At 39.0% G+C, this 13,041-nt stretch overlaps 1 protein-coding gene across 1 annotated transcript; it reads left to right on the top strand.

The window, feature by feature from the left end:
• Positions 1-1,103: 1,103 nt before the first annotated feature.
• LOC306847461 (uncharacterized protein) lies at positions 1,104-9,375 on the top strand (the record flags this gene model as incomplete). The annotated part of the gene is made up of 11 exons (XM_079381407.1): positions 1,104-1,114; positions 1,644-1,702; positions 1,964-1,996; positions 2,169-2,201; positions 2,290-2,325; positions 2,975-3,007; positions 3,131-3,166; positions 3,287-3,316; positions 3,794-3,826; positions 3,925-4,037; positions 9,226-9,375. 11 exons carry the CDS (start codon positions 1,104-1,106, stop codon positions 9,373-9,375), a joined length of 567 nt encoding a protein of 188 aa, XP_079237533.1.
• Positions 9,376-13,041: the final 3,666 nt, after the last annotated feature.

Genomic DNA, 13,041 nt, shown 5'->3' with positions numbered 1-13,041 from the left:
TTTAATATGTAACAATTTACAAAGTTGGCAAATGTATAGTGTTGTAAAATCTTTTCTGACTTTAAAAGTCATGTAATGTATTCCAACCTTAATAACGTTCAATCATTGCTGTTTGATATCATTCAGTAATTAGCATAGTTTTGGAAACGCATCTTGAAATGATCCAAAAAAAGCCGTTTTTGTCATCACGGAGTCCCTCTGTTACATCATACGTCTCCAATACAGACTTTTTCCGAGTTTAAACCTGACCTTGGCGTAAATTTCCAACCTTTCTGGGTAAATTCCCGACCTTTTGATAACATTTCTGGAACTCACTGTACGACAGGTCATGCATTCGGCCCAGGATGTTACCCAACACTGTCTTTCTCTCAAAATTAATCTTGAGGAAAGCTAGAGGAAAAAAAGTGGAATTTCCTGAACACAGATCCCAGAGTCTTTCCCGCAGCAGTGAGCACTAATGCCTCCATCAGCAGCAACCTTATCGCTGGCATCTTGACAACAAGAGGCCAAAAAACAAGCGCCATTTCCCTAACACCAACCTTTTAAAGAGGAAAAATTCTATTTATGCCCTGCCAGCTCGCTATTGATTTACAGAGCAATTAGGTTTGCATTTCTCCCCAAATACTGGCCTCAGTGACCCAGGGAATCCCCACCATTGAGCACCTTTCACCATGACACGCTCGTCCAATCGGCAGGACACGCAGGGCAAATATGATGACCTTGCCATTGTGCTTTACCTGAACCCTCCACTGGCAGGACTTCTTTTTTTGTTTTTGGAGGAGAGGAACTTTTAAATATGCAGCAGGTAACAAAAGGTTCTCTGTGAGGTAGGATTTTCCCTGGCATTGAATCTTTTAGTGGGAATGTACATGGGAAGGAGACATATGAATCCTTACGTTAAGCCATGCAATTAATGTAATCCAAGATGAAGCCGTTTTTTCCACGTCTCCTCTTTCACAATAATAGACCCTCCCCTCGCACATTCTCAGTGGCCTTTGAGGAGGTATAAAAGCCTTGACGGCCGCTGTCGCCACAGGACCAGTTCAAGTGCAATACTACATTGTGTACTGTACACCGCCGGACCCTGTCTCTGACCTCCAGCCATGCTGACCAGGTAAATCTCAACACCTTTCATAATGCAAACACATCCAGATCAGTTATTATATTTTCACAGCTTTTGTTTCCATTTTAATAATACTAAAACAGAATGTGCAGGATAATTGTATACGTTTGTCACTAAAGCGAAGCTTGAATTCTTGAACGTTCCATCAAATTCATTTATATAGATATTATTAAATAATATTATATTTGCTATTATAAGCTATTATTTTTCTAACATGCAATTGAATGTATTAATTTAATATAAACACATAATATTAATATAAAAACACATTTTAGAGCTGTTTTTAAATCACTACAGTTGAATGTTACATTATATTATTATTATATAATAACTTAATATTTTTTTTGAATAAACTATTGATAATCCAGAATCATTATATTGTGTCAGTGGTTGACGCTGACACAATATAATGATTCTCTTTCACTACAAATAAAATGTATGCAAACCAGATCCTTACCTGCTTGTTTATAAGTCAGATTTATTGTGTCAGGAAATGATTTGATTGTTTATTTTGTCGCAGGAACATTCTCATCCTCTGCTCATTAGCACTGGTACTGGTTAAAGCGGACCTTGAAGCAGGTAAATATTTTTATCCTGTAATATTATAATATGAGTTAACAAAAATAAGTCACAAATATTATCTACAATAGAACGTTATCAGAACAGAGAATAATTATTTTAATTCAGAGAATTCAGAGTTTGGAATATCTCTCAAGAATAATGTAGTGTGTATAGTCTTTATTTACAGTTTATTGTGATTAATCTGTATATTCTATGTATGTGGAATGTGACTACGACATGAATTATTTAAAAACTAAAAACTGCCACTGAACATTGCAGCTGAAGGAGGGTCCCAAGCCATGTTTGCTACAGGTAAATCTAAAATTATTTTTTATTTATTTAGTCATTTAGCAGACGCTTTTATCCAAAGCGACTTACAAATGAGAACATAAGAAACAATCAAAACCAACAAAAGAGCAAAATTAATCACATTAAAACGAATGCAAATAAAGCTTTAACTAAGAATCCCTCCATTAATCCACAGATCCAGATTCAACCTCAGATGAAGCTCCAACTGGTGAGTTTTCACATACTTCCTCAGTTTTGGAGTCACAGTCTGTAGTATGTCAGCCTGACGGACCAGTGTTTTGTGTTTTCATTGACAGAAAGCAAGAATCTGGTCTCACCCGAACTGCCCAATGGTGAGTGATCACTGCTTCACGTGGTAGGACAGGAGCTGATGAAAGAGGGTTTCTCATGAACTTGGAAGGATTTCATTTGTGCACCAGACTAGCTGATGTTCCTGATAAACAAGAGAGAATGATTGTAGTTTAGGAAGAAACAATGTGTGATGGGTTGAGGCACGTCTGACATGTTGCCCTTAGGGATAAACTGAAGGTTTCAACCCACTGCCTAATAGAGCTTTTGAAGCTCAACTCACAGAATGAAATGAGAAAATAAGAGATCGTTCAACTGTTTTCATGATAAACTCTATAGTTCTTTAGGAGCCCATCTGTGTTCTGGTGCTTTAAAAAACCCAGAAACCAAAACACTGATCAGAAGAAACACCACGATCTTTTTATTTATGTATTTTTTTAATATCCAAAGAGTCATATAACAAGCAAGCTGCTGGATTTTCTAAGGCAATTTGAGTTGTACTTTACAAGTCTGCCATCTAGTGGAGTCTAAACCCACACACACATTTGAAAAACGTCACACAAACTTCATTTAAAATCTACACAGAGGAAATGTTCTTGCTCTGAGAGTTTTATTTAATCTGAGTAACGTCTAAAAGAAATAGTTAGACATTAAAGAGATTTCATTTGTGATTTCTCTTTCTTATGGCTACAGATGAGCTTCTACATTATAACGGAGCAACTGCAGGTATAAGAAAGAACTATGTACATTTTAAAAAAATAAGTATTGATTCACCACAACTTTGACTAAGCATCCAAACAATTAAAAATAAATATGAACCTTATTTTAATGTCAAATTGTCTAATTTAGATGCAAGCAGCACCAGTGCTGAGGCAGGAAATAGTGGTGAGTATCAGATCTATTCATAGAAAATATGAAACATCTAATAAATTATATATCATAGCTCAATAATTTAGACTAAATAATAGAAAATGGTCCAAAAAATGATGTTGAATTTCTTTTCAGCACCTCAAGTAAATGACGTGCCCAAAGCTGGTAAGTTATTTTTATTATGTATAATAATATTTGACAAAAATACAGTCTGAAATATTCCAATTGCTGCAGAAATGTCCAGGTCACGTTTTTTATGCATATTTGTAGGATTGCATGACTTTAATTTAATGAAAATTAAGCATATTTTCTTCAAATATTCTCATTACTGCAATCAATAGGAAAGAAGTATTATATGTACTATATATAACTTAAGCCTCTAACACCAAGCTCTCTCTTTTCTATTTCTATTCTATCTACTTTTTATTATTTTTATTTATTTTAAAAAATATGTACTGCAATTCTGTCGCCCTTTTGTTGGTTGATTGCTTCTATTGTTATTTATTTTAATGTTATTTATTATTTTAATGCAAAAAAATTTAATAATTGCTTGAAATTATTAGAACTTATTTTCATAAATTAATTCTGAATTGCATCAAAAATCCCATGTGACTCGTGCATGTTTCTTTTTTTTATCTTTAGATGCAGCTAAATCCAGCATGGAAGAGCCTGATGGTAAATGTCACAACATAAACACGCACATGCAACCACTGAATGTAATCTTGTGAATCAAAGGTCTAAAGTTTCTGTCTCGTCTGTTTCTCTGTGTGCAGAAGATGAAGCTCTAGACTCAGAGGAGGTGGCGGCAGCTGTGAAACCCGCTCCGGTCCCAGTCCAGCATGCAACCAAATCCCATAATGCATCAGCACGCAAGCGGAGCAAGCCCGTCTCTGCCTCAAAAAAGAGATCAAGAAACCTCCGTCCCTGAGTCGTGAACTGTGACGAGAGAAACAGGGCAAAGCTGCAATGACAAGGCAGTAATAGAAGGAGAAAAACAAGCTATATAAATGTGTTCAGTGGCATTTTTTGTTTTGAGAATCTTGAACTAGACTTTATCCTCTGTGATGTACTGACCCGTTTGTGCGTTTGACTGTGTGTTTGTGTTGGTGTGAATGCTTATGACCTCTGTTAAAGGTCTGTTAATGTGAGCTACACGATTGTGCTTGCCAAATATTCTTCCAAACTTTACCCAGAGGCGAGGCTGACGTGGACACTTTATAGGATTGATTTCATTTCAGATCAGACTAGAAGTTAAATCTGATATTGTTACAAGCTGAAACTTTATAAACGGTTCAGTTTTTTTGCTTGATAGGATAAATTTGAATCTATAAATCTCAGACTTGATGATAAAACTGGTGCTGGCAGCCTGATGACGTTGTGCTCAGATGTGCCATGACTTTAGTGACTAGCAAACACAAAAGCCTTCGCTCTCCTCACAATGTCAGTGTTTGAATCAAAAGTGTTTCTCTCTTTGTTTTCAGTAACTTTTTTTATACACAAAGTATTTAACATTATTGAATTTACAGATATTACAATCAATAACATGTTATTCTGAAACATTTCTTTCCTTTTATTGTACCCCTAAATAAAACTCTAAGCAATGAATATGCTAAATAGAAACCATGTGTCTCTTTCATGGCTATTGCATTGGTTGAATAGTGTGTGTGTGTGTGTGTGTGTGTGTGTGTGTGTGTGTGTGTGTGTGTGTGTGTGTGTAAAGCAAAAATAGATGTTTAATTAATAAAAGATCATGCAAACAACAAATAAATAATTAAATGAATAATTTAAAAATATCATAAAAAATAAATTAATAACATAATATGGAAAAAATTATACATCAATTCAACCAAAATGTAAAGATATTTACATAATAACATAAAAATTACATTGTTAATTATAATTTTCTTTTAATGAACCTAAAAAAACAAAGTAAATGCATAAATACATACATTAAAAAAACGATTTTTTTAAAATAATTAAAATTAGTAGTATAAAAATGGAAATATATATGTGGAAATAATAAATATATAGTTATATAATAAATATGGAAAAACAATTGCATAATTTCGACCAATTTTTTAAAGAGTTTAAAAATATATATATACATAACATTAAAATGACATTAATATATTAATAACAGTCTACTTTTAATTAATCTAATAACATACCAAAGTAAATGCATAAAGGCATCCATAAAAAAAAAAAATTGTTTAAATAACTAAAATCAATATTATAAAAAAAGAAAAAGAGTAAATGACTAGATAAAAATAACTTTTTAGCGGGAAGGTAGAGGGAAAAAAATATATGTTGCGTCACAGATGCTTTAATAAAAAATCCCTTCATAATGATTTCTATTTGCTAAGAATTATGTATTTATAATATGCTTTAGGCAGCGTCATGGCCTGAAATCACCCTCAGCAGCTCAGTGAAAGCTGTAAAGAGACACTGATGTCTGAGACAATCAAGAGCTTTCCTGTAAGCGCCTATATGTTCCTCTATACCTTACACTGTATGTATCCACTCGCTCCGGGACTCTTAAAGGTCGGGCCTTTCCCTCCGGCTAAAGCTGATACCTGTGTGGGCTTCGGGGCTTCTCCTGTGACGTCCACAGCGCCGCAGAGCTCTGTTCTCACATCTATAATCAACCTTTCGCCTGTAAAAGGTCAAAAGGTTCTGACTGTGAGGCTTTTTGTAATCTCACACATCACAGCAACAGGATTTACCTTCTAGAATATCAACACAAACGCTCACATACACACTTACACAGCACTGAAGACAGATTCCTGGAAATTCTGCTAGGTCCTTAAAACTGCTGTGATTCCCAGACAAATCATTCAGCGTAGAGCTGTGGATCACGGACGAACAGGGTCAAAAAAAAAAAAAAAAAAAAAAAAGTCATACAGTGGAGTAAATGATGACATTTCATTTTCAGGTGAACTATCCCTCTAACTTCTATTGTGTAATACAGCCCGTTTCTCCATTATCAGGTGTATACTTTTCATTGCTATTATTATTATTTTATTGTATTACTATTTTTTTTCTTAATTATTTAAAATAAATTAAATTAACAAAGAATAAGCAAAGAACAAAACATATCCACAAGTCCATATACACAAGTTTAATAAATTTAATTTTGTTATTTTTTCATTTAATTTTAATGATTATAATTTTTTGTTAATCATTTTGTATAAATTAACATTAAGAAAAATACAAATAAAATAGCCACAAATACATAGATACAAATAATAACAATGTGTAATAAATTCAACTTAATTATTGTAATTTTAATTATTTTAATCACTTAATTTTTTTCAATACTTTTATATAAATTAACAAAGAAAACAAACATAAAATATAGCAACAAATGCTTAGATACAAATAATAATAACAATGTTTAAAAAATGAAATAACATTTAAATGAACCATGCACAGATAAATAAACTTAATTATACAAATACTACTTTTCTAATTATTAAAAATGAAAGAATAAAAAACACAAAATTCAATTTTTAATTATTTAAAAATTTAAATGAAGTGAAATAAACTAGTCATTGGTTTCATTCTATAATCATTTATATACTATTATAGTTTTTGTTAATAGATTTTATTTTTTGTTTTCACTTTAATTTTATTCTTTTCACTTTAGTCATTTTGTTTAGTGTTTTGTCATTTTTATTTGCTTTTTTAAATGTCTATATAGTTTTTATATAATTTTAATTAGCTTTAGTCTATTTAATTTTAGTTATTTTAGTGCTTCAAGTCAAACTAAACTAAATCAGAAGTAATAATAAGATGAAATTAAAAAAAAATCAGTTAATGTTCTAAGTGCTTTCATTTTAATAATAATAATAATAATAATAATAATAATAATAATAACCCTGACCAACACTGTATAACCACATTTAATCAACCAATCTGCCATTTCTAATCAAACTTCAAATGATCCACTTTCAAAAGCTTGTTTCAAGTGCAGCTATTAGTTACTATCACAAAAACATCATTTGAACTCAATGAACATGAAAAACAAGCTGTTAAGTGTTTTGGAGGGGATATCATCTCAGACGTGCAGGAGTTTTCTTCGGTGGCCACCGCTAACAAAGGCCTTCTGTTCAGCAGCGCCGTGAATCAGGTCTCCTCTGGTATCAGCTTCTGAGCTTTACTGGAACCATGAGCCACTGGTACGAGCGATGAAAATACTTCAGCCTCTCTTCAGATGACTGACTTGAAATTGTGAGGAACGTGTCACACTTGTTAAGTTCTTCATTTGGATGGAGAGCACGTTCACTACAGACTGCATTGGTGCAGAATGTGACAGCTCAGATTGGTTCTCAAACTCACTGCTGTCTCCTTATGGCTCTGTGAGGTACTACAGTAAACAACAACTGAAAAATTCACAATGTGAAATAAATTATGTAGTGTTAAATTACATAATTATTTGTCTGAGCACCTCATTGAGCAATTTATATCTAAACACTATTTTTTTATTCTATTTATTTATTTTATTTGTATTTTACACACTACAGGAATAAACATGATTCCTATTGGGATTTTTTTTATTATAAATTGGAACAAATCCTAAAGGATCCGTTAAAGGGAAAAATAGGAATCTAATAAGATCTTAATGAATAAACTGAAATTCTGCAGGATTTATTTTTATTATTACTTGATTCTTCCTATTATATAATATTGATATTGTGTCAAACTTATCATAATTCTACTTAAACTAGAATAATGTAAACTAGAGTAATGCAAAAGGAGTTATAAAAGTTTTTTAAATGTATTTGTTATCTATTTAATTTGAAAATGTACACATCAATTTTTATTTGCATTTTCTTAGAGAACAAATTCAAAATAAGTAATAATAATAATATTATGCATTTGAATAATCACAAAAATGTGCTTTTAATTCTTATTATAATACTAATAATATTAATAATAGTAAAATAACACACACAAAAAAAACATTTAAAAAAAAACACAAAACAAAATAAAATCACAAAAGTGTGGTTTACATTTTGTTTTATGTTTTACTGGGAATTATAATAGTTTATTTTTTTTATTTTTTTTTTTTAATTCTCAAGTTCTAAAAGATCTAATCTTTGTTTTAAAATTCCAAATTACAGTAATAATAAATTATAAATAAGTTATAAACATGGGTCATTTTACAGAAGCGTCTTGGACAACATCCCTATCATGGGATGGAGACTGTGCTGTCGGCTCAATAGACGTCACAGAGAGATGGATTTGTCAGAGAACTTTAGCACAAACAGCCTTTTACTGAGCAGAGCTGAGAGACATTCTTACATTTCAGATGCTGTTACTATTGACTCCCTCTCAAACGGATGAGTGGCTCGGGAAGACCTGAAAATCACACACTGTCCACATCTAAACATACCAGAAATTAAATAAATGTTTTTCTCTAATACACATTGGACACAATTAATGGTACCCTTTTATTCAATACTTTTTGAAACCTCCATTTGCCAAAATAGTATAGGAGTTTTCTCCTATAATGCCTGATGATGTTAGATAACACGTGACAAGAGATCAGAGACCATTTCTTCATCCAGAATCACTCCAGACCCTTTAGATTCCCAGCTCCATGTTGGTGCTTCTTCTCTTGAGTTCACCCTCACTCATTTTCTACAGGGTTCAGGTCAGAGGACTGGAATGGCCATAGCAGAAGCTTGATTTTGTGCCTAGTGACCCATTTTTGTGTTGTTTTTGAGGTCTGTGTTTGGATTATTGTCCGGTTGGAAGATCCAAACATGGCCCATTATAAGATTTCTAACAGAGTCAGTCACTTGTTGATTTTTTATCTGTTGGTATTTGATAGAATCCATGATGCCATGTGTCTAAACAAGATGTCCAGGACCTCCAGCTGAAATATAGGTCCACAACATCAAAAATACAGCAGTATATTTCATTGTACACATGGGGTACATTTTATCCCTGTTTTCACCAAACCCATCTTGGATCTTGGAACTCGTGCAACACTGGTTACTGGAGGGGGCTTCCTCGGCCAGTCAGCTGGTGGAACGTGTGGTCTGCTCTGTCCCCGTTCTCATCGACAGGCGGTGGGAATGAGGAATCCAACCACCACCTTGGAACTCGTGGAGGTCATAGTGCTGGCGGATGCAGCCCAACGTCGGGACGCCAGGGAGCGAGCGCCGCCGTTTTCCCGGAGGGTGGTCCAGGAGCGACGTGTGCCGGAGGGCACCTAGCGACAACTGAGCAGGCCGGCGGTTTCCCCTCCACGGGATGAGCCCATGCCCACAGAGGCTCCCGCGCTTCCCGCACGGACTTGGCTGGCAGGCTGCATTGTACACCGCGACCTACCGGTTGGAGCACCGGAAGTGGATGTGAAAGTTAACGGGAAGCCGTTTCGGCCATCCTGGATTCTGGCAGTGCGGTCAGTCTGGTGCAGTCTCACATTCTCGCTCCACGTATGGAGTATAAAACCTTCCTCCCCATAACATGTGTCCACGGGGACATCCGACAAGTGCCCTCTCCCGCACTTCGTGGTCCAAAACGGCCTGCTCTATTGTGTCGCCCAGCGGAGTGGGGGAGGAAAAATTATTCTTGGTGGTGCCACGCACGAAGACGGAGACCGTATTGGAACTGGCACACTCCCATCCCTTGGCAGGGCACCTCGGAGCCGCGAACACAGTCCAACGGATCCGCGACCTCTTCCATTGGCCGGGCTTGGAGGCCGAACTGAAGAGGTTCTGCCAAGCCTGCCCGACCTGCCAAGTGACGTCACCAAGGACACCTCCCCCCAGTCCGCTGATACCGCTGCCCATCATCGAGGTGCCCTTCGAGCGCATCAGGATGGACCTTGTGGGGCCGTTGCCTAAGTCTGCCTGGGGACATGAACACATCCTGGTGATTGTCAACAATGCCACCCGGTATCCAGAGGCAGTTCCCCTCCGAAAAGCCAACGCCAAAGCCATCGCCCAGGAACTATTCCTGCTCTCCAGCCGAGTCGGCATCCCAGCGGAAGTCCTGACCGATCAGGGTACCCCCTTTATGTCCCGACTAATGGCTGACCTCTGCCGGCTGTTGCGGGTGAAGCAGTTGAGGACCACCGTCTAGCGACTGGGACCTCATGATCCCCTACGTCCTCTTCGGGATCCGTGAAGTTCCCCAGGCCTCAACTGGTTTCACACCCTTCGAGCTCCTCTTTGGCCGACAACCCCGCAGCCTCCTGGATGTGGCGAAGGAGGCCTGGGAACAACAGCCGGCAACCCATCGCTCAGTGATCAAGCACGTGAGACAGATGAGGGAGAGGATCGACCGGGTCATGCCATTAGTCCGGGAACACTTAAGCAAAGCGCAGCAGGCTCAACAGCGCCACTACAACCGGGCAGCCCAACCACGGGAGTTCCAGGTCGGTGATCGAGTCATGGTCCTAGTCCCCAATGCGGCTTGCAAGTTCCTGGCCACCTGGCAGGGGCCCTACACGGTACTGGAAGGGATCGGGCCGGTTACTTACCGTATGCGTCAGCCAGGAAGAAGAAAAGCCAAGCAGCTCTACCACATCAACCTTATGAAGAGATGGGTTGGGACTAGAGACCAGCTCGCAGTCCTCGCCACCTCTGATCCCGTGGTGGTGGATGTCAACCCACACCTCTCGGCTGCCCAGAAGGGGGAGCTGCAGCACCTGATCGGTCAGTTTTCTGATGTGTTTTCCTCTCTCCCCGGGCAAACCAGCGTCCTGCAGCACGACATACGGACGCCACCAGGGGTCGTCATCAGGCAACGGCCCTACCGTGTCCCTGAGGCTCGTCGTCTAGCTATTGAGGAGGAAATACAACAAATGCTGAAGTTAGGGGTGATAGAACCATCTCGCAGCCCGTGGTCCAGCCCAATCGTGATGGTCCTGAAACCGGACGGCACCCTCCGTTTCTGCAATGACTTCCGTCGCCTGAACGAGGTCTCCGAGTTCGACGGGTACCCCATGCCTCGGGTGGACGAGCTGTTGGACCGACTGGGAAGGGCCCGGTATATCTCGACATTGGACCTCACCAAAGGTTACTGGCAGGTACACCTCTCTGATAATGCCAAACCTAAGACTGCTTTTTCCACCTCTAGTAGCCACTGGCAGTACCGGACCCTTCCCTTCGGCCTTCACGGGACACCTGCCACGTTCCAGCGGATGATGGACATCCTGTTGCGGCCCCATCAGTCCTACGCCGCCGCTTACCTGGACGACGTGGTAATCCATTCCGAGGCATGGGAAGACCACCTGGACCGGTTATGGAGGGTGCTCACGGAGCTCTGGAAGGCTGGGCTCACGGCCAACCCTCGCAAGTGCCACCTTGCACTCTCCGAGGCGAAGTACCTGGGCTTCCAAGTCGGATGGGGCATCATTCGGCCACAGGAGAAGAAGGTGGAGACCCGAAACCCAGGTACGAGCCTTTTTAGTTGGCAGGATACTATCGCTGCTTCATCCCTAACTTCTCCTCTTTAGCCGCCTTCCTGACAGACCTGACCAAGAAGGGGCAGCCGGAGAAGGTACTGTGGACACCAGCAGCGGAAGAAGACTTCCAGAAGGTAAAAGGGGCCCTCACCTCGGCACCAGTCCTCCGAGCCCCGCACTTTAGCTGCCCCTTCCTGCTGCAGACGGATGCCTCCGATACGGGACTGGGAGCCGTCCTGTCCCAGATCCAGGAAGGTGAGGAACATCCTGTCATTTATATTAGCAGGAAGCTGACCCCGGCCGAGAGAAACTACGCTGCGGTGGAAAAGAAGGCCCTGGCCGTCAAGTGGGCAGTCCTGGAGCTGCGCTACTACCTCCTGGGCCGGAAGTTCACCCTGGTCACTGACCACGCACCCCTTCAATGGATGGCTCGCGCTAAGGACACCAATGCCAGGGTGACCCGATGGTTCCTCGCACTCCAGGACTTCCACTTCATTGTGCGTCATCGGGCTGGAGCCGCGAACGCTGACGGTCTCTCTCGGATCTGGGCAGCTTTCGCAGGTCTGTCGGGGGTCACTCCCCTCCTACCCCCTAAATTTCCCCTATTATCTCACAATATCAACAGGACCAGGATGATGCTTAGGGAAGGGGGGAGTGTGACGAGCGTCCCGAAGCTTCATCAGCATCGCCCTGGAAACGAGCGAGGAACACCTGCCCATCCTCATCACAGGCTGATCGGTCAAAGCTGCGGCTCATCACACGGCGGCTACATAAGCCACGCAAGCCCAACACACAGGGAGGCTTCTCCATGAGACCAAGCACTAACTCGCCCTCTCATTTCTCCTACAGACAGCAGCGTGTGACCGACCAGCCCCACTGGAACACAGCACGGAATTCACTGCACTGGGAAAGGAGGAAGAAAGCACTCACTGGAGCACCCACAGGGACTTTTTCCCCTTTGTTGCACTTCTCTTTGTAAATAAAGCCACCCTCCGGGGCATTTAACCTGCCTTCCCTGTCGTGTGATTCCTCATCCCGTGACATATATACATATATATATATATATATATATATATATAATGTATAACTTATTTATTGTAATAAAGCAAACGTTTGTGATTATTCAAATGCATTTATTATTATTTTATTTATATTATCAATATTTGTATAATAATATTTTTTCATATTTTTAGGACATAGTTTGTGTTTTTTGTATTATATGTATATTTATGCACATAGTACATATATATATATATATATATATATATATATATATATATATATATATATACACACACATAAAAAATAAACATTCATGATTTAGTAAACAAATGCATTTATTTTTATTCTATTTATATTATCCCAATTTGTATAATAATAATCATAATAATAAATTATTGTTTTTTTTTTTATTTTGTATTAGTTCTGTAAGGCTTTGGCAACTGTATATAGTTATATAGATTGTGTT

The sequence above is a fragment of the Barbus barbus genome, assembly GCF_936440315.1.
Source record: "Barbus barbus genome assembly, chromosome: 27".
NCBI lineage: Eukaryota > Metazoa > Chordata > Actinopteri > Cypriniformes > Cyprinidae > Barbus > Barbus barbus.
This window is presented reverse-complemented; position numbering and strand designations above follow the sequence as displayed.